Source organism: Larimichthys crocea, chromosome X (assembly GCF_000972845.2).
Source record: "Larimichthys crocea isolate SSNF chromosome X, L_crocea_2.0, whole genome shotgun sequence".
Classification (NCBI taxonomy): domain Eukaryota; kingdom Metazoa; phylum Chordata; class Actinopteri; family Sciaenidae; genus Larimichthys; species Larimichthys crocea.
Window position 1 is genome coordinate 1,126,313 of NC_040020.1, and position 24,846 is coordinate 1,151,158.

The 24,846-nt window shown below is 40.7% G+C and overlaps 3 protein-coding genes across 18 annotated transcripts in view; 2 read left to right on the forward strand and 1 right to left on the reverse strand.

Moving 5' to 3' along the window:
• The window catches only part of rbm47 (RNA binding motif protein 47), a 32,623-nt gene extending 27,795 nt beyond the window's left edge, over nucleotides 1-4,828 (forward strand). For all 14 annotated transcript variants that reach the window (XM_019261731.2, XM_027282981.1, XM_027282982.1 and 11 more), the window contains 2 exons: nucleotides 1,170-1,366; nucleotides 1,471-4,828. In XM_019261731.2, the coding sequence (XP_019117276.1) occupies nucleotides 1,170-1,366; nucleotides 1,471-1,719 (446 nt within the window). In that variant the 3' untranslated portion in view covers nucleotides 1,720-4,828. The remainder of the gene's footprint in view (nucleotides 1-1,169; nucleotides 1,367-1,470) is intronic.
• Nucleotides 4,829-14,961: 10,133 nt separating this feature from the next.
• zfp91 (ZFP91 zinc finger protein, atypical E3 ubiquitin ligase) lies at nucleotides 14,962-22,692 on the forward strand. Of its 3 annotated transcripts, none has more exons than XM_027282976.1 (13): nucleotides 14,962-15,177; nucleotides 15,426-15,848; nucleotides 16,588-16,622; nucleotides 16,724-16,840; nucleotides 17,174-17,213; nucleotides 18,799-18,909; nucleotides 18,993-19,085; nucleotides 19,177-19,362; nucleotides 19,891-19,941; nucleotides 20,146-20,224; nucleotides 20,357-20,471; nucleotides 20,603-20,702; nucleotides 20,782-22,692. In XM_027282976.1, the coding sequence occupies exons 2-13, from the start codon at nucleotides 15,463-15,465 to the stop codon at nucleotides 21,767-21,769; spliced, it is 2,301 nt and encodes a 766-aa protein (XP_027138777.1). In that variant the 5' UTR covers nucleotides 14,962-15,177; nucleotides 15,426-15,462; the 3' UTR covers nucleotides 21,770-22,692. The 3 variants fall into 3 exon arrangements, with proteins under 3 accessions (XP_027138777.1, XP_027138778.1, XP_027138776.1); XM_027282977.1 differs by having other exon boundaries at nucleotides 15,443-15,848; XM_027282975.1 differs by having other exon boundaries at nucleotides 14,962-15,848.
• Nucleotides 22,570-23,947, reverse strand: si:ch211-113e8.11 (hypothetical protein). The gene is made up of 2 exons (XM_010736159.3): nucleotides 23,618-23,947; nucleotides 22,570-23,534 (listed from the first exon to the last, which is right to left on the reverse strand). Exons 1-2 carry the CDS (start codon nucleotides 23,680-23,682, stop codon nucleotides 22,877-22,879), a joined length of 723 nt encoding a protein of 240 aa, XP_010734461.2. The 5' UTR covers nucleotides 23,683-23,947; the 3' UTR covers nucleotides 22,570-22,876.
• Between the last annotated feature and the right edge of the window lie 899 nt (nucleotides 23,948-24,846).

Genomic DNA, 24,846 nt, shown 5'->3' on the forward strand with positions numbered 1-24,846 from the left:
TGAGTTTTATTCTCTGTAGGAGCAACTACTACTACTTTAGCTTTACGACAGTTTCAGTCAAGAATGGAGTTTAAATGCAAAACTAAATGCATGGTAAAGATTATTTATCTTTTCTAATCAAATCATTTAAAGGATAATACCAGTGTCATGTAGGGGTGTGGCCCATATACTGCTGTATACATTTAGTCTACACGATCACAATCATCATGCTTGTGTCATGCATGCTGTACGACGTTTACTCTACTTTTGATTTGTAAGGTGCCTTCTTTTTAAAACAGCATTTCCTGGTGGCAAATTCCATATCTGTCTTCCTTGTTCCCTGCCAGTAAGCAGAACACCTTGGTACAGATGACGTGGAAAAAACCATGTTACATAAGACAACATAGAAACTAAACGGAAGAAAAGGTTTCATATTTATGTGGGTGGATCATCCAAAATCTAAACTTGATTCACGTCTTTATACTGGAAAAAAACCCGAAATGCAATATAAACTGAACACACTGGTATTATTCTTTAATCTTTGAGTTTATTATGCACCTAACACAAAAGTTACTAAACCTGCAAGATTGTTTTTTTCATCATAAACTTGATATTCAACTATTTGCTGTGATAATTAATGTCATATACTTCGTGACTCCAGGTCCATTTTTTATAAAAAAGAACTTTCTTGATGCTCCTTCTGGAACGATTTGACCCCAATCTTGGGGGTCTTGGTCTTAGCCCTGGTCTGTGTGGAATCATAGGATCACCACCAGCTTAAAAAGACTTTTGTCCATCTGAAACAATGACTGACGTTGTGTTCACTCTGTGTGGGTGTATGTTTGTGTGTGTGTGTGTGTGTCTGTGTGCGTTGGAGCATTAAAGTTAATCCAAAGTTGAGCGCCATCATAATCCGAATCACACCCCAACGCCAACTTGTGTAATTCATAACTTCTTGCCTAAATTGTTTCCCTCAGCCTTCCTGTTTTATTCTTCCCTCATTTCTTTACATTGATCACTCCTTTTATAGATTGCCTTCAGATCTAAGCGTGTCTGTTTCTGTTTGAGCATGGGTGCATGTATGTGCTTGTCGCTTTCTTAACATATTAACCACCTCTTGCTACACCCTCTTGTCTGCAGCGGTTTGCTCTTTTATCCGAGCTCTCATTATTGTCTCTGTTTATATGCAGTGGCATTGCCGACTCTGAGTGGGCAGTACCCAGTGTTCAGTGCGGCTCCTGCAGCCAAACTGATGGAGGAAGGGAAGGTGCACACGGTGGAGCATCTTATCAACCCTCTGGCAATGCAACACCCTGAACACACCACCGCTACTGCTGCTGCCGCTGCCACCGTCCTACCTGCGGTCTCTACCCCTCCACCTTTTCAGGTGTGCATTATGACATTATGATATACACACAACAACTCATTGAACGCATTCATTGATTGAATTTACACTGTTTACTATATTCTTCTTTTTCCTGCATTTCCCAGGGCCGTCCAATCACTCCCGTGTATGCCATGGCCCACAACGTCCAGCGTATCCAACCAGCCGGCGGCCTGTATGGAGCCGGTTACGTCCCCATCACAAACTACGCTGCCAACACAGCTGCTCTGGCCGCTTTGCAGAAGAATGCAGCAGTGGCAGCTGCATATAGTGGATACACAGGCTACGCCGTGCCACAGGCCTTCCCCGCCACAGCCTTCCAGCTGCCAATCCACGATGTCTACCAGACATATTGATTGCGAGGGTCAGACCACGTGAAACGCCGACAACCTGCCCGTGACTGAACGTCTGTCCCGTCATATAGACGCATTTGTAAACTCGTGAACGTCTAAAAGCTCTAAAGGAATGTCGTTTGAAGCAAATATTTAGAAAACAGACAGTGAAACAATGACAACCTGACATCTCATATCTGTCCCACCTACTGGCCTCTGTATAACCTGGACCCCATGACAGGCTTTATGCAGCATCACTGTAAATTACAACACATACAGAAGGAGACCTTTCTGTATGTCGTGACCCCTCCAACAACAAGCATTACTCTACGAATATCAAAAAGTCACAGCTCCCATCTCGCTGTTTTGCTCTCTTTGACCCCTGCCACCCTGTTGCTGCGGCAACAGAAACACTGAAGGTACATTTAAGTATTTATGAAGAAAACATACATATTTAAAGTTTTATTCTCTGTAGCTTTCTCTTATTATCCGGGGTATTATTTGTTCCATGAAGCAGGAGAGATAGACCTTCATATCATGTCTAAAAACTGTTTTAAGAAGAATTAGAAAATGTAATTGAAAGAAAGTAAAACAGGAACTACTGACAAAGAGATGATATCACTGAAGAAAACTGTTGTTTTTTGTTTTTTTTTTAGTATTTTTTCCAGTAATATATAGTATTCTAGCCAATTCTACATGCTGTAGGTGATGCTGTCCGTCCATGCTGGTTGAATGTGTATGCTTCAAATATGCCTTTGTGGTACTTTTATGGTTTTATTTAGTTTCATTTGTGTGTTTTTTTTGTTGTTGGTTGTTTTAAATGAAGGTTCTAAGTGTTTGTGTTTATTTTGCCTATAATTCCTGTAACTTTTGGAAACGTATATCTTGGTTTGTCTGAAGAAACGTTGTCCGCTAAATAATATTGTGACAGATTTTTTGGGGGGGAACAAATACTAGAGAATGGAAACTGGAAAGCTTTTATTGATAACGGGCAACGTGGTTTATCTAGAAACCTGAGAGACGGCGACATCGTGTACGCTGAGATGTTTTCAATCCTCAGAAACTGCGCTGACAGGGGACTAAGACTGAACACGTGTTAGTTGTTTTGTTTGTCATTTATGTATATCTTTATTATTGTTTTTTTTTTATTGTTTGACTTTTGAAAGGTGAACAAATGCGGACAGAAATGCGAGACATTTTTCTATATGGACAGGAGCGCTCTGTCACTTAAAGAGCTCCTGCATTTGCCAGTGCTAACCAAAAAGAAACATAAAGCTACAAACACTCCAGTTTTATGATATTAGAAAGATTGTGCCTGACTACAGTGCCTTACATCTGCATAACCTCTGTGCTACTCTATGCTTTTCACTGTGCCTTTCATAACAAAGCCCCTATAGCTGGCACAAAGAGGAAAAGACTCACATGAGTTTCCTCCATTCATATTTCATAAGAACCAAATTTGTGGTATTACTGTATTGTGGTGAGAGTCGAGACGAGTAGGTTTCCGTCTCTGCAGTCAGATGTGCCAAGGCTACCTCTCTCCTGTAGTCTCTTTTCTGAATGCTCCTGTGGTAACACTCCGTATAGGTCTGTCTCCTCTTCATTTCTCGTCCTCCAAACTGTGCTTGACCGAGGTGCACTTAAAAAAAAAAACGTATTTATAAAAGGCAAGAGATTGCGACTTTCAGATGAAGAGATATTAAATACAGAGTGTTGAATTCATATGTGCACATGAACTGGGCAAGTTTCAATGTCTGTATGTTTGACAGAGTTTTTCCTTTGCGGATAAAGTATAAAAAAACAAAACATAAAATAACCCTGGTGATTGTTTAGTACGCACTTTTTAAACTCTGCGGTGTGTTGAAAACAAGTGTAATATTGGACTGGGAATAACTGGAGCAATACCTCATGCTGAAATATACAAGTAGCCATGCATGTATGTACCACGAAAACATGCACACAAACATATTGGATGCAAGCAGCTGCTGAGTCACACTCCACAACAGCCATCTTTATACAAGAGCATGCAAAAAACATTTTTGTTTATGCTGGCTTGCATTTGTAAAACAAACAATTTTTTTTTGTATTCACTGTGTATTCTCAGATTTTTTATTGCATTTTACCCATAAAACAATATGATGTTTGCTTTTTTTCTTGAGATTGTGAGTAAGAACTGGTCCAAGAAGCAAAAAGAAAAAAAAGATCCTTCATCCACGGCAAACAAGACGTATTTGTTTTAAATCTCATCTCACTCCATCGCCTTACATTTGGATACTGCTTTTATTATTTTTCTTTTATGATGACAATATGTCAGGATATATTTAATATATGCATTACATGTGTTGTGTATGAAGTAAGAAGGTATAATATATTCTAAAACATATTTCTTCTCTTTATTTACACTTTGTTTAGGGATAAAAAAAAAAGTCAGAGTAACAAAAGTAGAAACATTTTTTTTGTTTGTTCATGTTTTTTTTTTTTTGCCAAAGTGTCCAATAGTTTTTAAAAATTCAAGGTTATCGTGTTATTTTTTTCTTTTTGCTATGTGTAATATTCTGTTTGCTATTTTGAACTGGCTTTGGTGTTATGAGTGGGAACACAAAGGCCTTCTCGTTCAGCTACATTTTTATCAGTTATGACAGTAAAGAGTAAAACTGGTCCATTGTGTGTGTGTGTGTGTGTGTGTGTGTGTGTGTGTGTTACAATCCACCGGCGCTTTGAGCTGCCAGTGTTGCAACTCCGCAGGTCAGTTCTGGCCACTGTTAAAGGTTTAATCATGATCTAACAGCCATCCAAACCTTGTGGTTCTGTCTCCCACTCAAAACACCTGCTTTACTTTCTATTGCCTGCATTTCACCCACACTACGAGCAGCAGGATGAACTCCTCCTGCTCCTTGTGTCAGTGGAGTGAAGCTACATATGCCTAGTTTAACATAGGTGTTACCATTTAAACTCTTCCTAGTGTTGTGCCTTATTGCCAAGATGTGCCCTTTGCTATACCTTTGTAGATCTTTGCAGACTGTTTTCTATCTGAAGGTTTGTTTTAAAAAAAAAAGAAGAAAAAAAAAGAAGCTTGTTCGGTCTTGTTATATTTATAGCGATAAAGTAGATAAATAAAGCATTTTCAAAAGGATGCAGCGCTGTCTTCATTTTGTTTATGTGCATATTTTAAACACACAGACACTGTGAAAAGTGCTAAAATGTTCAGAAGTGTCTTGAAAGGTCCAGAAGCAGAGGACTTCTGTGACCTCTGTGAATGGAAACCCATCCCTGACCTCATACATCAGCTACTATGAAGCAATGTGTCACGGCGGAGTCAGAGCACTGTGTTTGGAGAATGTTTCATAAACGTCTCTGTAGCGGGTCAACTTTACTCTAGAAACATGTTGTACCCCGGCGAGGAGCTCAGGGAGGCTTTGAAATAACATAAGTAGCCTTCGTCCTGCAGGACAACGTGTGCGGGGAGGAGAGTCACAGTTTTTATTCAGTGTCACCACCTGTCAGCCGACACATTTAACAATACCTACAGCATTACCAATACTGATCCACTGATGGAAAGTAACTCAGTATATTCAGTCCTTTTACAAGATTTGAGCATATCCAATTTATGCTAAATTAAACTTTCAGAGTGAAATACTGCCCTTTTTACTCCACTAAGCTTTACTTAACAGATGAATAATAGAAAATGTAGTTATGAAGTATTGTTATCATTAGTATTGATACATTTCTGGTGATAAATCAAGCCTTTGAAAACCAACCTTTGCCAGCTGCAACGTTTTGAGTAGCACCTAACCTAAGTGCAGTTACTGATTGCTACACTCTTGAGTCACCCACTCACCATCTCCTTTCTGGTGTGAAAGAGAAATTATGGCAGCTGCCTGTAGAAAGACACCAGTCCAACACGGTGGACTCTCTGGAAGAAGGCTTATAGTGTCTAGTGTAGATATAGGCTCACTCTGAGGTCAGAAAAACATAAGAAATCTTATTTTCAGGTGATTAAACACTAATGAAAACATAGCTTTTCTTATTAAATTCCATTTATACCATACTCTTTAAATAAACCCCTTTAAATCTGACACACTAAACCTGACAGAAGCATCAGTAGGATACCAAGACACAGATCTACTCGTAGGTTAGATTATCTTCTTGGCACATGACAAACTCTGCTGATCAGGGAATTCACACAATCAATTATTTGCCATTCATTAACGTGATTAATTAATTTAACATGCATGTGATAAATCATCAGACAGTAAATGATTCATGCGCAAATCACTCAGTGGCAATAGAACTGTATTCAGAAGTAGCATATTTACCACATCGTTTCCCCTTTACATGATAACAATATATATAAATATAAAATATTGTGAGTGGTATCAGTATTGGTGGATTTCATGGTATAAAATCCAACCTTACTTTTATGGCTTACCCTAACTCCCTCTGTTAACTACAATGCCTCATGATGGTTTCAGTATCCACACAGTTGTGCATAAAACCTTTCCAGACACAAGGCAGAGGGAGTTTATTTCCTAAGAATATTATCTCCAACATATTTGCCTCAATAAATATGCCACACCTACCGGTAGCAGGAGAAAGATTTTAACTCAGTGCATGAGAGCTTATGCTGTTAAGATATAAATTGTACATTTAAGACAATATTGCCATCTGGTGGCAAACGCACACAATCAAGAGCAGCCTGCAGCAGATCTGTACAGTTCAGACCAGATAGTGCAGGTTTTTCACTGGCAGCCATGTTAGCTCCACAGAGATCAATGCAGTATATTGTTGGAAACAACACACATTTGTCATTTTTGGAGGTTAAAATATAAACTCAACACGTGCAGGATATTACCATACAGCTGAATGTTGAGCAGAAATATTGTCTGTTAATATTTTTCAATACAGAACATTCTGTCCATACTGCCATATTTATATTTATACTGATAATTCTGTTTATACTGTTCATTCCAATTACAATATTGCCATATTTATACTATTTATATCTCCAGACTTGCCGCTGTCTTTTATATTCTCGTATGTCTTTTAGCTTGTATACGTTTTTATATCTATGTTTTTATTTTATATTTTTATTTCTTACATCTTCACTTATATTTTATATTTCATGTTTAGTGTTGTTTGCACCGGGATAAGAGGGAAACACACTTTTTAATTCTCTGTATTCAAGGATTCAAGGAGTTTTATTTGTCATTACAACACATGTAAACATGGGATGAAACGAAATTGGTTTCCCCTGGTCCTGGAGCAGCCCAATATCCAAATATAAAATAAAATATAAAATAAATAAAATAATATTGGACTGCGGAAATAACTGGGAGGGCAATATCCATCAGCTGAAAATAGACAAGTAGCCATGCATGTATGTACCATGAAAAACATGCACACAAACTATTGGATGCAAGCAGCTGCTGAGTCACACTCCACACCAGCCCATCTTTATACAAGACATGCAAAAAACATTTTTGTTTAGCTGGCTTGCATTTGTAAAACAACAAACAATTTTTGTTTGTATTCACTGTGTATTCTCAGATTTTTTATTGCATTTTCATTAAAAACACATGATGTTTGACTTTGAGGATGGCTTTTCTTGAGACTTGTGAGTAAGAACTTGGTCGATCCGGCAAAAAAAAAAAAAAAGATCCTTCATCCCACGGCAACCACAAGACGTATTTGTTTTCAATCTCACTCCTCCACGCACGCTTTACATTTGGATACTGCTTTTATTATATTTTTCTTTTATGATGACACTATGTCAGGATATATTTCATATGCATTCCCTGTGTTGTGTTGAGCAGACACGGTTCTATATTCTAAACCATTTTCTTCTCTTTTTACACTTTGTTTACGGGATAAAAACAAAAGTCGCGAGCCACAACAGTAGAAACATTTTTTTTGTTTGTTCTGTTTTTTTTTTTTTTGCCAAAGTGTCCAATAGTTTTAAAAATTCAAGGTTATCGGTTGTTTTTTTTTCTTTTTGCTATGTGTAATATTCTGTTTGCTATTTTGAACGGCTTTGGTGTTATGAGTGGGAAACACAAAGGCCTTCTCGTTCAGCTACCTTTTTATCAGTTATGACATAAAGACTAAAACTGGTCCATTGTGTGTGTGTGTGGTGTGTGGGTGTTGTGTGGTTGTGTGTGTGTAGTGGTGTGTGTGTGTGTGTTACAATCCACCGGCGCTTTGAGCTGCCATTGTTGCAAACTCCGCAGGTCAGTTCTGGCCACTGTAACGGTTTAATCATGATCAACAGCCATCCAAACTTGTGGTTCTGTCTCCCACCAAACACCGTGCTTACTTTTCTATTGATTGGCTGCCTTTCCAATCTAAGCGTGTCTGTTTCTGTTTGAGCATGGGTGCATGTATGTGCTTGTCGCTTTCTTAACATATTAACCACCTCTTGCTACACCCTCTTGTCTGCAGCGGTTTGTCTTTTATCCGAGCTCTCATTATTGTCCTCTGTTTATATGCAGTGGCATTGCCGACTGAGTGGGCAGTACCCAGTGTTCAGTGCGGCTCCTGCCGCCCAACTGTGGAGGAAGGGAAGGTGCACACGGTGGAGCATCTTATCAACCCTCTGGCAATGCAACACCCTGAACCACACCCCCGCTACTGCTGCTGCCGCTGCCACCGTCCTACCTGCGGTCTCTACCCCCCCCTTTTCAGTGTGCATATGACATTAGGACCACACACACAACACTCCTGAACGCATTTACACTGTTTACTATATTCTTCTTTTTCCTGCATTTCCCAGGGCCGTCCAATCACTCCCGTGTATGCCATGGCCCACAACGTCCAGCGTATCCAACCAGCCGGGCCTGTATGGGCCTTTACGTCCCCATCACAAACTACGCTGCCAACACAGCTGCTCTGGCCGCTCTGCAGAAGAATCAGCATGGCAGCGCATGATAGTGGATACCAGGCTAACGCCGTGCCACAGGCCTTCCCCGCCACAGCCTTCCAGCTGCCGAATCCACGATGTCTACCAGACATATTGATTGTGAGGGTCAGACCACGTGAAACGCCGAACAACCTGCCCGTGACTAACGTCTGTCCCGTCATATAGACGCATTTGTAAACTCGTGAACGTCTAAAAAGCTCTAAAGGAATGTCGTTTGAAGCACATATTTAGAAAACAGACAGTGAACAATGACAACCTGACATCTCATATCTGTCCCCACCTACTGGCCTCTGTATAACCTGGACCCCATGACCGGCTTTATGCAGCATCACTGTAAATACAAACACATACAGAAGGGACCTTTTGTATGTCGTGACCCCTCCAACAACAGCACTTACTCTACGATATCAAAAAGTCACAGCTCCCATCTCGCTGTTTTGCTCTCTTTGACCCCTGCCACCTGTTTGCTGCGGCAACAGAAACACTGAGGTACATTTAAGTATTTATGAAGAAAACATACATATTTAAAGTTTTAATCTCTGTAGCTTTCTATATTATCCGGGGTATTATTTGTTCCATGAACAGCGAGAGTAGACCTTCATATCATGTCTAAAAACTGTTTTAGAAGATTAGAAAATGTAATTGAAAAGAAAGTAAACAGGAATACTGACAAAGAGATGAATCACTGAAGAAAAACTGTTGTTTTTTTTTTTTTTTTTAGTATTTTTTCCAGTAATATATAGTATTCTAGCCAATTCTACATGCTGTAGGTGATGCTGTCCGTCCATGCTGGTTGAATGTGTATGCTTCAAATTGCCTTTGTGGTACTTTTATGGTTTTATTTGTTTCATTTGTGGTTTTTTTGTTGTTGGTGTTTTAAATGAAGGTTCTAAGGTTTGTGTTTATTTTGCCTATAATTCCTGTAACTTTTGGAAACGTATATCTTTGGTTTGTCTGAAGAAACGTGTGTCCGCTAATAATATTGTGACAGATTTTTTTGGGGGGAACAAATACTAGAGAATGGAAACTGGAAAGCTTTTATTGATAACGGGCAACGTGGTTTATCTAGAAGCCTGAGGACGGCGACCTCGTGTACGCTGAGATGTTTCAATCCTCAGAAACTGCGCTGACAGGGGACTAAGACTGAACACGTGTTAGTTGTTTTGTTTGTCATTTATGTATATCTTTATTATTGTTTTTTTTTATTGTTTGACTTTTGAAAGGTGAACAATGCGGACAGAATGCGAGACATTTTTCTATATGGACGGAGCGCTCTGTCACTTAAAGAGCTCCTGCATTGCCAGTGCTAACAAAAAGAAACATAAAGCTACAACACTCCGATTTTATGATATTAGAGATTGTGCCTGACTACAGTGCCTTACATCTGCATAACCTCTGTGCTACTCTATGCTTTTCACTGTGCCTTTCATAACAAAGCCCCTATAGCTGGCACAAAGAGGAAAGACTCACATGAGTTTCTCCATTCATATTTCATAAGAACCAAATTTGTGGTATTTGTATTGTTGTGAGAGTCGAGACGAGTAGGTTTCCGTCTCTGCAGTCAGATTGCCAAGGTACCTCTCTCCTGTAGTCTCTTTTCTGAATGCTCCTGTGGTACACTCCTATAGGTCTGTCTCCTCTTCATTTCTCGTCCTCCAAACTGTGCTTGACCGAGGTGCACTAAAAAAAAAAAACGTATTTATAAAAGGCAGAGATTGCGACTTTCAGATGAAGAGATATTAAATACAGAGTGTTGAATTCATATGTGCACATGAAACTGGGCAAGTTTCAATGTCTGTATGTTTGACAGAGTTTTTCCTTTGCGGATAAAGTATAAAAAAAACAAACAGAAAATAACCCTGGTGATTGTTTAGTACGCACTTTTTAAACTCTGCGGTGTGTTGAAAACAAGTGTAATATTGGACTGGGAATAACTGGAGCAATACCTCATGCTGAAATATACAAGTGCCATGCATGTATGTACCATGAAACATGCACACAAAATATTGGATGCAAGCAGCTGCTGAGTCACACTCCACAACAGCCATCTTTATACAAGAGCAGCAAAAAACATTTTTGTTTTGCTGGCTTGCTTTGTAAAACAAACAATTTTTTTGTATTCACTGTGTATTCTCAGATTTTTTATTGCATTTTAACCCCTAAAACAATATGTGTTTGATTTGAGGATGGCTTTTTTTGAGATTGTGAGTAAGAACTGGTTTTTGGTCCAAGAAGCAAAAAAAAAAAAAAAAAAAGATCCTTCATCCACGGCAAACAAGACGTATTTGTTTTAAATCTCATCTCACTCCATCGCCTTACATTTGGATACTGCTTTTTATTTTTCTTTTATGATGACAATATGTCCAGGATATATTTAATATATGCATTACATGTGTTGTGTATGAAGTAAGAAGGTATAATATATTCTAAAACATATTTCTTCTCTTTATTTACACTTTGTTTAGGGATAAAAAAAAAAGTCAGAGTAACAAAAGTAGAAACTGTTTGTTGTGTTTTTTTTTTTTTTTGCCAAAGTGTCCAATAGTTTATAAAATTCAAGGTTTCGTGTTTTTTTTTTTTTTTTTGCTATGTGTAATATTCTGTTTGCTATTTTGAACTGGCTTTGGTGTTATGAGTGGGAACACAAAGGCCTCTCGTTCAGCTACATTTTATCAGTTATGACAGTAAAGACTAAAACTGGTCCATTGGTTGTGTGTGTGTGTGTGTGTGTGTGTGTGTGTTGTGTATGTGTGTGTGTGGTTGTTTACAATCCACCGGCGCTTTGAGCTGCCAGTTGTGCAACTCCGCAGGTCAGTTCTGGCCACTGTTAAAGGTTTAATCATGATCTAACAGCCCTCCAAACCTTGTGGTTCTGTCTCCCACTCAAACACCTGCTTACTTTCTATTGCCGCATTCCACCCACACTACGAGCAGCAGGATGAACTCCTCCTGCTCCTGTGTCAGTGGAGTGAAGCTACATATGCCTAGTTTAACATAGGTGTTACCATTTAAACTCTTCCTGTGTTGTGCCTTATTGCCAGATGTGCCCTTTGCTATACCTTTGTAGATCTTTGCAGACTGTTTTCTATCTGAAGGTTTGTTTTAAAAAAAAAAGAAAAAAAAAAAAGAAGCTTGTTCGGTCTTGTTATATTTATAGCGATAAAGTAGATAATAAAAGCATTTTCAAAAGGATGCAGCGCTGTCTTCATTTTGTTTATGTGCATATTTTAAACACACAGACACTGTGAAAGTGCTAAATGTTCAAGGTCTTGAAAGGTCCAGAAGCAGAGACTTCGTGTGACCTCTGTGAATGGAAACCCATCCCTGACCTCATACATCAGCTACTATGAGCAATGTGTCACGGCGGAGTCAGAGCACTGTGTTGGGAATGTTTCATAAACGTCTCTGTAGCGGGTCAACTTTACTCTAGAAACATGTTGTCCCCGGCGAGGAGCTCAGGGAGGCTTTGAAATAACATAAGTAGCCTTCGTCCTGCAGGACAACGTGTGCGGGGAGGAGAGTCACAGTTTTATTCAGTGTCACCACCTGTCCGCCGACACGTTTAACAATACCTACAGCATTACCAATACTGATCCACTGATGGAAAGTAACTCAGTATGATCAATCCTTTTACATGATTTGAGCTTATCCAATTTATGCTAAATGAAACTTTCAGAGTGAAATACTCTCCTTTTTACTCCACTAAGCTTTACTTAACAGATGAATAATAGAAAATATAGTTATGACGTATTGTTATCATTAGTATTGATACATTTCTGGTGATAAATCAACCATTTCTTTGAAAACCAACCTTACCAGCTGCAACGTTTTGAGTAGCACCTACCTAAGTGCAGTTACTGATTGCTACACTCTTGAGTCACCCACTCACCATCTCCTTTCTGGTGTGAAAGAGAAATTATGGCAGCTGCCTGTAGAAAGACACCAGTCCAACACGGTGGACTCTCTGGAAGAAGGCTTATAGTGTCTAGTGTAGATATAGGCTCACTCTGAGGTCAGAAAAACATTAGAAATCTTATTTTCAGGTGATTAAACACTAATGAAAACATAGCTTTTCTTATAAATTCCATTATACAATACTCTTAAATAAACCCCTTTAAATCTGACACTAACCTAAGAAGCATCAATAGGATACCAAGACAAGATCTACTCGTAGGTTTGATTATCTTCTTGGCAAATGACAAACTCTGCTGATCAGGGAATTCACACAATCAATATTTTGCCATTCATTAACGTGATTAATTATTTAACGTGCATGCGAATAAATCATCAGACAGTAAATGATTCATGCGCAAATCACTCAGTGGCAATAGAACTGTATTCAGAAAGTGCATATTTACCACATCGTTTCCCCCTTTACATGATAACAATATATATAAATATAAAATTTGTGAGTGGTATCGTATTGGTGGATTTCATGTATAAATCCAACTTCCTTTTATGGCTACCCTAACTCCCTCTGTTAACTACAATGCCTCATGATGTTCAGTATCCACACAGTTGTGCATAAAACCTTTCCAGACAACAAGGCGAGGGAGTTTATTTCCGAAGAATTTATCTCCAACATATTGCCTCAATAAATTGCCACCACCTACCGGTAGCAGGAGAAGGATTTTAACTCCGTGCATGAGAGCTTATGCTGTTAAGATATAAATTGTACATTTAGACCAATATTGCCATCTGGTGGCAAACGCACACATCAAGGCAGCCTGCAAGCAGATCTGTACAGTTCAGACCAGATTGTGCAGTTTTTCACTGGCAGCCATGTTAGCTCCACAGAAATCAATGCAGTATATTGTTGGAAACAACACACATTTAGTCATTTGTGGAGGTTAAAATATAAACTCAACACATGCAGGATATTACTATACAGCTGAATGTTGAGCAGAAATGTTTATTAAAATTTCAGTACAGAACACAAAAATTATGTCCATATTGCCATATTTATATTTATACTGATAATTCTGTTCATTCCAATTACAATATTGCCATATTTATACTATATCTCCAGACTTGCCACTGTCTTTTATATTCTCGGATGTCTTGTATATTTTTATATCTATGTTTTTATTTTATATTTTATTTTTATTATTTCTACATCTTCACTATATTTCCTGTTTGTGTTTTTGCACCGGGATAAGGAGGGAAACACACTTTTTAATCTCTTGTTGTCCTGTACATATAGCAGCATTGATAATAAAGTTAATATAAAATACACTTTGCTTTTATGTGTTGCAGGAAATTCCTGTTATGGGTATTTTTTATTATTACATTAATACTACAGGCTAATATTTGTTATTATACCATGAAATTTTAAATTATTTTATTATATTGTTTATCGTTCGAAAAGTGAAAAAAAAAACAGGCCAAAAAATATAGAAATATCCTTAAAACAAAGTCAAATCTCCGTCACTGTGTGTAATGCTGCTTCTGCACTGTAATTTCCAATCTTGGGATAAATAAAGTCTATCTATCCATCCATCCATCCATCCATCCATCCATCCATCCATCTCAAAAATACAGGAAAGAATTTGATAAAATTAAAAATAAAACTTTGCTTTTATGTTTGCTAGTATGTGTTGCAGGGAAATTCTACATGTATAGAATATTCTTTGTATAATTACATTATTATAGGCTAATATTTGTTATTATACAATGAAATTTTAAAATTATATTGTTAATGTTCAGATTTTTTATCGAAAAGCGAAAAAAAAAAACAGAAATATCCTTAAAACAAAGTCAAATCTCCGTCACTGTGTGTAATGCTGCTGTCGCATTGTAATTTCCCAGCTTGGGATAAAGTCAGTCAGTCTGTCAGTCACAAAAATACAGCAAAGAATTTAATAAAATACACTTTACTTTTATGTTTTCTAGTAGTGTTGGAGGGAAATTCTTCATGTATAGTATATTTTTTTTATATAATTACATTAATATTATAGGCTAATATTTGTTATTATAGATAGATAGATAGATAGATAGATAGATAGATAGATAGATAGATAGATAGATAGATAGATAGATAGATAGATATACTTTATTTATCCCAAGCTGGGAAATTATAGTGCAGTAGCAGCATTGCACAAAATGACAAGTGACAACAAAGAATAAAAATATACTATAAAGCAAAATATACATAATAAAATATCAAAAAAGCAATAGTAAATACGATAAAATAAATATATTTTATACAATGAAATTTTTAATTATATTGTTAATCATTCAGATTTTTATCGAAAAGTGAAAAAATATAGAAATATCCTTAAAACAAAGTCAAATCTGTGGTAATTGCAATTTACACTACACTTCCCATGATGCCCGGGCACACTCATTCGTGCGCGCGGTGCACTTGCACTGGCGGTAGATCTACAAACACCATGGATGGGCGTGGCTCCCCCTCTCTTAAGGCACAGCGGCCTAATCCCGATGGTTTGTAGATCTGCTAAAATGCGTTGCCGCCGCTCGAACGTAACCCCTCGGTTTATATTTGGCTTAAAGGAGACGCAACAAAGCGCACAAGATGGTTGCGCTCCAGGCTCGGGCTTGAATAAGTAGGTTTACTATAGCTTTAAGAAGGCGAAAATAGTGTCTGCTTCTTTAAAATGATATCGGTTTATTGCTGAATAGATAATTAAGAAAAGTTTTCAATTCCCGATCAATAAATATATGCATTTAATTTGCGACGCAATCATAGAAAATGCCCCCACTCTGTTGGATAAAGGCCGCCTGCAATCAAAACGTCTTTTAAGCAGATGTGGTCCGTCTTTCCTCACGTTGCTTGTAAACCTGCTTTTTTAAGCGGATTTTGATTTTAAGGCTGAAGCGTGCTCACGGTGATGGAACCGGCTGGAGCCCGAACCGGCGGTGTAAATAAAGGTGAGGACAAGGCCGCGGGGAAGACCTCGGCCCCGAGTGCGACCGTCACACCGAGGAGAGGGCTCAGAGAGCGGGGAGCGAGCCGCCCGAGGTCCGGCGTTCACACCGTGAACGGAGCAGCGTCGCAGAGCCCGCAGAGCTCGGGACGGGTTCTGAGAGACAGGTCAACGAGGGCGGTACCGGCCTGGCTGAAGGACACCAAGAGTGACGACGACGAGGACGAGGACGAGCCGAGCCCGGACACCGGTGCGACCAAGCGGAGGAAAGTTTCCAACTCGAGGCGGAAGAAAAACGAAGCGGCGGAGGCTGCAGGGGGGGTCGCAGGTGACAGCCTGCAAGGCACAGAGTAAGTTTGTAACACACACCTGCGTTTGTTTTCTTTTTTTTAAACGTGTGTGTGTGTGTGTGTGAGGGGGGGTCAGTTCCTGTCAAAAGCACGCCTTCAGCATGGGCTCGTCCCCCTTTCTGCAGCTCCGCATGGGGAGGGTGGAGTAAAAAACCATACCTGGCTGCAAGTGCTGCAACTTTTTTGAAATGCATTAATGTTGTAGAGGTGTGGTGCATGTGGTGCATGATTGCATGTCTCTCTGCAGGGTTCCCACGGGTGCTTGAATTCCTTGAAAATGCTTGAATTTCAATTCAGTGTTTTCAAGGTTGTGAAAATGCTTGAATTTTTTGTGAAGTGCTTGAAAATGCTTGAAATTTGTGTGATTGTCTATTTGTCACTGTTATTGCGCTATGGTAGTTACACAATACACCGCTCACAAGCTGAGAATACAAGCTAATTCACAATTAGTTAAAAATCAAAACAGTCAATCTACCACCATATGAAATAATGCTAATTAGATCCATATTATTATGCCATACAGTGGCACCGCTGCCCATGACCATCATGGCAAACACAGTATTTAAAGGTGCTGGAAAAACTGGTGCTTGAAGGTGCTTGAAAAGTGCTTGAATTTGTTCATGAAAAAGGTGTGGGAACCCTGTTAAATGCATTAATGTTGTAGAGGTGTGGTGCATGATTGCATGTCTCTCTGCAGGTAGATAAAATGCCAGATTTCTGTGTTTTTTTATCTCTGCAGCACAGAGGATCCCAAGAAGCCTGCAGATGCACAAGGTAATCAGAGAAAACTCATTTTTTTTTTTTATTATCATGCAAGTGGATTCTGCGTGTTTTTTTTTTTTTAATGGCATGCTTCTCCTGTTCCATCACTCCAGCTCTTCCCTCCAGACGCCCCCCGGCTCAGACTCGTGCCAAGCCCCCGTCTGGCAGAGCTGTCCGCGGCTCTGCCAAGCCCGTGTGTAAGACCGAACCTGGGATGGAGAATCCAGCTGGTGAGCAACCTGTTGACAGGGGAGCCACAATGTCTCAGCCCTTATAATTCAACCCAGGAGCAGCGTCAGGTGTCACGCTCGCTCGTGTGTGTTCCTCAGGAAAACCTTCAGTGACATCTTATTTAATTGATACCGGATGGTTGTGATTATGGATTTTCAGTGTAACTAATGGGATCAGTTCTGCCTGTTACCTCCCTTCTACTTCCATTTAACTCACTCCGACTGAAATATGTTTGTGTTTTATGCATTCGTGCCTTTTTAAAATTGAAGGTTTGAGCGGATAACAGAGCTTTTGTTGCCTCTCTCAAACTCATTTCTTTCTCTGTCACGCAGCGGTGGAAGGAGAGTCGAACGATAAAGACAAGTCTGAGATGTAAGTATATTTTTGGCACGATATGAACACTAAAAGCGTCAAAGGTTTCACTGCTGGAGTTGTATTCTTTTACAGAAACATGGTTAGAGGAGACATTAAAGAGTCACTTATTCCTTTTGGTGTCAAGCTGTGCAGATTAAGTTTAAGTAAGTGGTAAAGTGCTTTTTGTGATCTGGGTGAAATGACCCTGTAAACACGATTATTATGTTGGTTTTTATCTCAAACACGCTGGGTTTTATAAACAGTGACACAGAGATCAGGTAGAATTTATGGTCTGACTGTGTGAAGTATCACTTTAGACCAGGGGGCGTCAATGTTTTTGTTTTTGTGTAGCTGATAAACGGAGTAAGGACAGCAGCTTACATGATTACACGAGGAGTCATGGGTAGCCTGTTATCAACGTTGTTTTAGTTGTTGTTGTTGTTATTATTATTTTAGGAATAGGCCAATTAATCTAATAAATGTGTGTTTTTTCAAACATATTTTAAGGCCCCCTGTTGAAGGTTTAAAAGGTTTAGAATACAGTGGTCCCTCGTTTATCGTGGGGGATACGTTCTAAAAATAACCCGCAATAAACGAAATCCGCGAAGTAAGTTATTTATATACATTATTATGTTTAAAGGCCGTAAAACCCCTAACCACACACTTTTATACACTTTTCTCAGACAGGCATTAACATTTTCTCACATTTCTCTCTCATTTAAACTCTCAAAGTTCAAACTTTCGCAGATTTAACAAAAATAACTACAATACTGTTTTAGTAAATGAAACCAAAGATCAAAACCTGTTTTCAAGCCCAAACATTTTTGACAAATTAAATTTTAATGATCAATCTACGAGGTTTGACACATAAGAAATTATTACCAGTAACTCACGCGTGTTTCACAGTTCCTCTGACGGTGCCGAACACAATGTGCGTTCATACTGTACAGTACGCTGTAAAAAAAAAAAAAAGCATGCAAAATTACACACAAAAAATCCACGAAACAGCGAGTCTGCGAAAAGTGAAACGCGTTATAGCGAGGGACGACTGTATATTAAAGAATGTAATACCAGATTTTCACTTTTCCCTGGGAACTATGAACCTTTTGAGCAGGACAGGTTTGAATTAAGTTACAGAGACTTTATTTTACCCCACAAAAAGTCCCTGCGTGTGCGGCTCGCAGCACTGATCATTTCTGATTGGTCAAGTTTACATTTTATTTAAGCCACTATTTTTAAAAATATGTAGCCGTAAAGTAGTTTGTTTGTCACTGTGATTTGACATAGAAGTTATGCAAAAGACGAAGCATCATCGAAGAAATCCAGCGGCAATTCGAAGCAGTGTAATGCAGATAATGACGCCTGTCTGTCACTTCATATGGTGTCTTTATTTTCATACATCCGTGAAATGTTTTGCCTAATCTTGGCGGGTCTTTACAGAGGATGCGTAGACAACAGCAGGGTGAAGGAATCTTGAAAAATAGTTAATGGGACTAATGTATTAGCTGCGTACGTATACTGTCTTACTATATTGTGAACGTGTGTGATTAGGAGAGCTCGTTTTTTTTGATGATGCCTGTGTTTCACACCTATGCTGTTTCAGTAAAAAGAAAGAGAAGGAGAGCGAGGATGTTGCTGAGCCAGTCTTGGATGATGAAGACCCTCCGTTTCAGGATGACCCCAACGACCGCAGCTACCAGCCGCAGAGTCAGAGGTACACTCATCTCAAGTGCGTTCACTTGACCCGGCGCAGACAGTGGAGCTCCGGCTTCAAGTGATTTGTTGTTTTGTTTTCAGTGGCGCAGAGGAGGAGGAAGGTCTGAGCAGTGATGAAGATGTCCCTTTTAGAGATGACTTGAACGACCAGAGCTACGACCCGAAGGGTGAAAGGTGTGTGTGTGTGTGTCTGTGTCGTGATTAAACAAAGCATAATTTAGTTTAGTAACTGAATATTTCTCTTTTTTTTGTTTTTGTTTTTTAGGGATGTCCCTAAACCAAAGCGCAGAGCTCCTCCTAGACAGAAGGAGAAGAAAGAGAAAGAGAAGGCGCCTAAAAAAGAGAAGGAGGACGCCGAGATAAAGATAGAAGGGTCGGATAACGTGGAGAGTTTGGAAGAGGAAGTAAAGCTAGAAGAAGAAATAGTGGAGGACCCGGATGGACCCAGGAAGTAAGCACAGTACCAACTTAATAGATTAATTAGCTACAACTGTAACTGTGCAAAGTTAAAAGTTCTTCTTTCAAAACACATTAAATATGTTGGAAAATAGTTGCTGAAAACTTAGAGGTTTCCGTCCAGGATTTTTGTGGGCGGTCCATAAAGGGTGGCTCGATGACACGGTGAGGCCACCCTGATTATACCCCTGCACCCCCAGCAGTGAGACAGAGATGAATCAGTCTCGCTCAGTGTTTCAGAGTTAGTCGTGTCATTTTCTGAACTCATCTGACACGTTTCGGTTGCTTCAAAATTGCTGCTTGACTGCTCCAACGTGTCTTCAGTGTCTTCAGCGGACACGCCTCCACAGTATTACTGCTCATCTTTAACTGATTTTGACACCTAATTTCATAAACTTGATATTTTTAATGATTCAAATTTGTCTAGGTGGTTAATAACACTTTCTTCTTCCAGCTTTAATCTAAACGTGACGTGCAAAGCAAGCTGATTTTTTTTTTTTTCCCCCTTTTCTATCTGTGTCAGGAGAGGCCGGCGGAAAAAAGATGACAAAACGCCACGTCTGCCAAAGAGAAGGTGAAGTTGATATTTCGTTTTTTTGGACATCTGCTCTGAACTGTAATTTCAAGATGATCGCCCTGTCATACTTTGATCCAGAAATAAGGGATGTGGTAGCGGTTGACTGACACAGCGGGAGACGACTTTGGGATGTGTGGGATATGAATTTAAGATTTGGTTTCAGTGTTGTGACAATGCGACGACTTGGCTTCGCTCACACAGGAAGAAGCCCCCCGTGCAGTATGTGCGCTGTGAAATGGAGGGATGTGGGACGGTCCTGGCTCATCCTCGCTACCTGCAGGTCTGTCTCAGCAACCAAACAATCCCACTGAGGCTTATTTACACCTGTCACTCTGAGCTAGGACTGCTACTGAGCATCTTCTTTTCCATCTGATGCTTGACATACTGTTCTGTGTTTTGTTTTGCACCCCAGCATCATATAAAGTACCAGCACTTGCTCAAGAAGAAGTACGTCTGCCCTCACCCGTCTTGCGGGAGACTTTTCCGCCTCCAGAAGCAGCTGCTGCGTCATGCAAAGCATCACACAGGTACACATGCAGCACATCCATAAAACATGCCTCGGGGTTTTGATCTGTGTCAGACCATGTCGTGTTATAATTAATAATGAAAGTAGTGTATGTGGAACACATCTATATTTAAGTGTTTTGTGTGATTCTAGACCAGAGGGACTACATCTGTGAATTCTGCGCTCGTGCCTTCAAGAGCTCCCACAACCTGGCTGTGCACCGCATGATTCACACGGGAGAGAAGCCTCTACAGTTAGTGCTGCTTTGTTTGGACATTTAATAACTCTCTTACATTTTTTGAAATATTTTAAACATTTTTTTCCCCCCTTAGATGTGAAATCTGCGGCTTCACGTGTCGCCAGAAGGCGTCTCTCAACTGGCACATGAAGAAGCACGATGCTGATGCCACCTATCAGTTCTCCTGCTCCATTTGCGGCAAGAAGTTTGAAAAGAAGGACTGCGTGGTGGCCCACAAGGCCAAGAGTCACCCCGAGGTGCTAATTGCTGAGGCGCTCGCAGCCAACGCTGGTGCCCTCATCACAACCCCTGCCTCCTTACTGGAGCTGCCAGGAAACCCCATGCAAGCAGAGGTCACCAGCCTGGACGTGAGCCAAATAGGGCAGGACGGGCAGGTGGACCAGCTGAGCCAGGAAGGGCAGCAAGTAGCTCAGGTGTCCCAGATGGGTCACGTGGCCCAACAAGTGAGTCACCAGGTGGTTTTACTGGGACAAGACCAGAGCCTCCATACCATGCAGGTGCCAGTGACGATTGCCCTGTCCCCAATTGACCCTCCTTCGCCGGCTGACAACCAGCAGCAGACTCACCTCCAGCTCCAGATGCCCGTCCAGTTCGTGCAGGCAGCTCAGCAGGCACAGCAGCCCCAAATCCAACAACTGACCCTTCATTCAGGCTCGGTGGTGACCCAGCATCAACCCCAGCTCCAGCCTCTTCAGTCATATTCCTCCCAGCAGCAGAGCCAGGGGCAGACACAAATCCTCCAAATGACCTTCCAGCCGGTCAGCCAGTCTCAGACCCACATTCAGCAGATCCCCATTCTAGCGACTTCCCAGCACCTTCAGAGCCTGCAGACGACCATCCCGAGCCTGTCCCAGTCCCAACACCAGTCCCAGGATCCAGCCTCCACCAACGGGGACAGCTTTATCCTGGACAGCCCGGTGCTCTCGTCTTCCTCGCAGTCGGTCGGCTCCCTTCAGCAGACGGAGGCTGTGGGTGGGGACGGCGTTGTGTGGGAGCAGACGGGACATGGGGAGGTCCTGTCAGACAGCACCGAGAGACACGTGCAGCAGGCACTTATGTAAAACAAAACCCAGTCCCCAGTGACCCGATATACTGTACTGCAATGTTTGAGGTAAATGTAGGATCACCGATATATTTACTGTTCACTCATAGTCATATTTGGTAGCTTTTTAGAATTATCTGTATCAGGGAGAGATATGTGTGTGTCTGTATGTGTCGTTGCCTTTGTACATAACAGTCCTGTAAACTTAACTTAGCCTTTTATGTGAGCGTGCGTGTGTGCGTGTGTATCGATGCCCGACGTTCTGTTGCAAAAGCTGTCACGCAATAATATAGCATACCTCTTTTTAGTAATTTACCAATTACAAAAACACAAATTAGAACGCTGTAAACGGAAAGTCTGTTTAAATAAATAGGCAGCTATTTTATTTTTTATTTTATTTTATTTTCTTGTCCAGATCTACTGTAAAACCTTTTTTTATTTGGCAACGTTAAAAAAAAAACGTTACAGGAAATGAATTAAAACATTTTAAAACCTGGAAAGACTTGGACACACAAACACACACACAAAAAAATACGTTTCACCGGCTTGTAAAGTCACAAAAATGCATATTTTAGCAAGTTCTGGCAGTGTCATCGAACCTGTTACTATGACATCTGTGCAAATGTTTGTTAAGCTTGGCTGTTGATAGACTTTGAAGGAATAATAATAATAATAATAATAATAACCCGTATAACGTATGTAAGTTCTCACACGGTCATTCTAGGCAGCCAAACGGTGACCGCGGACGTTCACACATAAACCCATAGAATAATAATAATACAGCACAGTCAAACACAAATTTTTTTACACACAATAATCTTTTTTTTTTGAAGTGTAATGTAATTTAATAAGCGAAGCTATGTAGAAACCCTTGGAACATATGTCAATAATAAACCTGCACTTCTCTGATTTGTCATTTAGGATGTGACACACACACACACACAAAAAAACAAATGTTCATTTATAAAAGATGTAAATAAATGTCTTAACATTTCTCCAAAGTGTATTCACTCACACACACACACACACTTCTTCTCTTCAGCTATAGGTTAAACATCTGCCTGAGTTATTAATTGATCCTATAACATAATTATTGCTTAACGACGGTGTAAGAGCTCCTCAAACATCAGGACATGTTGAGCCGCTCTCTGTCCCTGTGCATGTTGTACTGCTTCATCGCCCGCTTAGGAGGAATTAAAGTGTTGCTCAGTCCGACCCTCCTCTTCTTCACCTCCTGCCCTCCTGACTCATCCTCTTTCAGCTCCTGCTGGAGCTTCTGGGATCCTCCTCCACCACCTCCTCCACCTCCAGCAGCTTCAGCAGGATCTGACCCCTCTTCTCCTTCACTCACAGCCTGGTGACAGTCAGCAGGGGTGACCGGCGTCTGCAGGTCACTGTCATGTGCAAACTTGCACTTGATCCCGAACCTGCACCTGCCGTCCTTCCTGTAGGACACGCACATCCTCTTGCCTCCTATCTGGGAGGGTTTGGCCTGCATGGTGAGGGGGACGTGTTTCTGCAGGGCGCTCAGCTTCTGCTCCGCCTGAGCCCGGAACGGGTTGGCGAACACGCCGCTGTCAGAGCAGGTGTTCAGGGAAGGAGGAGGGAGTTTGTTGGAGGTGAGGGAAGAAGAAGAAGGAGGTGGATTAGAAGAGGCAGGTGTTGATGGAGAGGAGGACTCTTGCTCCTCTTCCTCTGAGTCACTGGAGGCTGAATCAGGCTCCAGCAAGAAGTAGCGGCTCCGTGTGGCAGCTGAAGCCGCATCAGGCAGCTCCTGAGCGGGCCTGGAAGATGCGGAGAGAGAGACGGAGGATTATAATTATCCGTCTCACAGTTTGACACAGTTTATTTTAAAATGAATACTCACCCATCCTCCACCTCTCCATCACTGTCGGACTCCGACGACACTCCGTACCCGACCAAGGAGTTCATGTTCGGGGAGCTAAGCTAACTTAGCCGTTGAGCTTCAAACCGATAATAAATAAACCTTTTTTAATAATAAACAACTCTGACAGCGAACAGCTGAGCTTATCGAAATAACACGGCGGTGAAATGCTCTTTAAATGCTGTTTAAATGAAACGTTTCTCTCCACGCAGAGGTTAGTTTAGCTGCTGTCAGTTTTAGCCGCCGCCTGCCTCAGTGTTGTTTACATTATAAAGTGCGTGAACAGCGACACCTGCAGGACGGAGGCGGTATGACACCCACCACAAACCACACACACATATACACACACACACACACATATACATATATATACACATATACATACACACACACATATATATACACATATACATACACACACACACATATATATATACACGTACATACACACACATACACACACACATATATATACAGAGCTGGACTGGCCCCATTCTCTGTCTTCTCTGTAATCCCGCTATTTTTGGTCTCTCACTATTTTGATCGGCCGTACGCCTCCATGTTTCATGCACATCTTGGACTGTCTATCACTCATCATTTGAGAACTACCGCTTTCCCTTAAGATATCTTGTCTTCGCCTGTCACTCTTCCTTCTCCTCACTTTTATACTACTACACATCCTCTTCGTCTTCTTCTCTTTACATCCCTGCATTTCTCTCTACGCTCCCCTGCATAGTTAATACTCACTCCACTTAATCAGAGGCATTTTATTTGACATAATGATCAGCCAGGATTATTATGTTGTTGTTGTTGTTTTTTTTATATCTGGGGATTCTATGAATAAATGAACTCACTCCCCGCACATGCGCACTAAAGAAGCCTTTTCACAACTTTCTCTTTTTTCCTCCATCTTTGTCATTTTGTACTTCGTGGAGCTGCTTTTCTCCCCCTGCCTTTCTTCCGCACGCCTACCACACTTATTTGCAACAGTGCCAATTTTATGGGGTCATCACTTTACTAGTGTGTATTTTTTGATTCTCACCTTTTCCTTTTGTTAAAGTACATTGTGTGCGGCGCTTGCCTTGTGTGTACCTCTGCTCTTTTCCTCCCCCTCTCTCGCTGCTTCTCGGTTCCGTAATTACAGCTCTGGACTCAAGCAGTGATGGTAAATGCTTTTCTATTCCCCTCTCTCCATCACTCCCCCTGAATCT

Excerpts from the sequence above, each read along its gene's own strand:
- si:ch211-113e8.11 (XM_010736159.3), bottom strand. The coding sequence starts at position 23,682 with ATGAACTCCTTGGTCGGGTACGGAGTGTCGTCGGAGTCCGACAGTGAT. Across the intron at positions 23,535-23,617 it reads GATGGAGAGGTGGAGGATGG|GCCCGCTCAGGAGCTGCCTG; the intron begins GTGAGTATTCAT and ends CGCATCTTCCAG.
- zfp91 (XM_027282975.1), top strand. The coding sequence starts at position 15,463 with ATGGAACCGGCTGGAGCCCGAACCGGCGGTGTAAATAAAGGTGAGGAC. Across the intron at positions 19,086-19,176 it reads TACGACCCGAAGGGTGAAAG|GGATGTCCCTAAACCAAAGC; the intron begins GTGTGTGTGTGT and ends TTTGTTTTTTAG. Across the intron at positions 20,225-20,356 it reads CTCATCCTCGCTACCTGCAG|CATCATATAAAGTACCAGCA; the intron begins GTCTGTCTCAGC and ends TTTGCACCCCAG.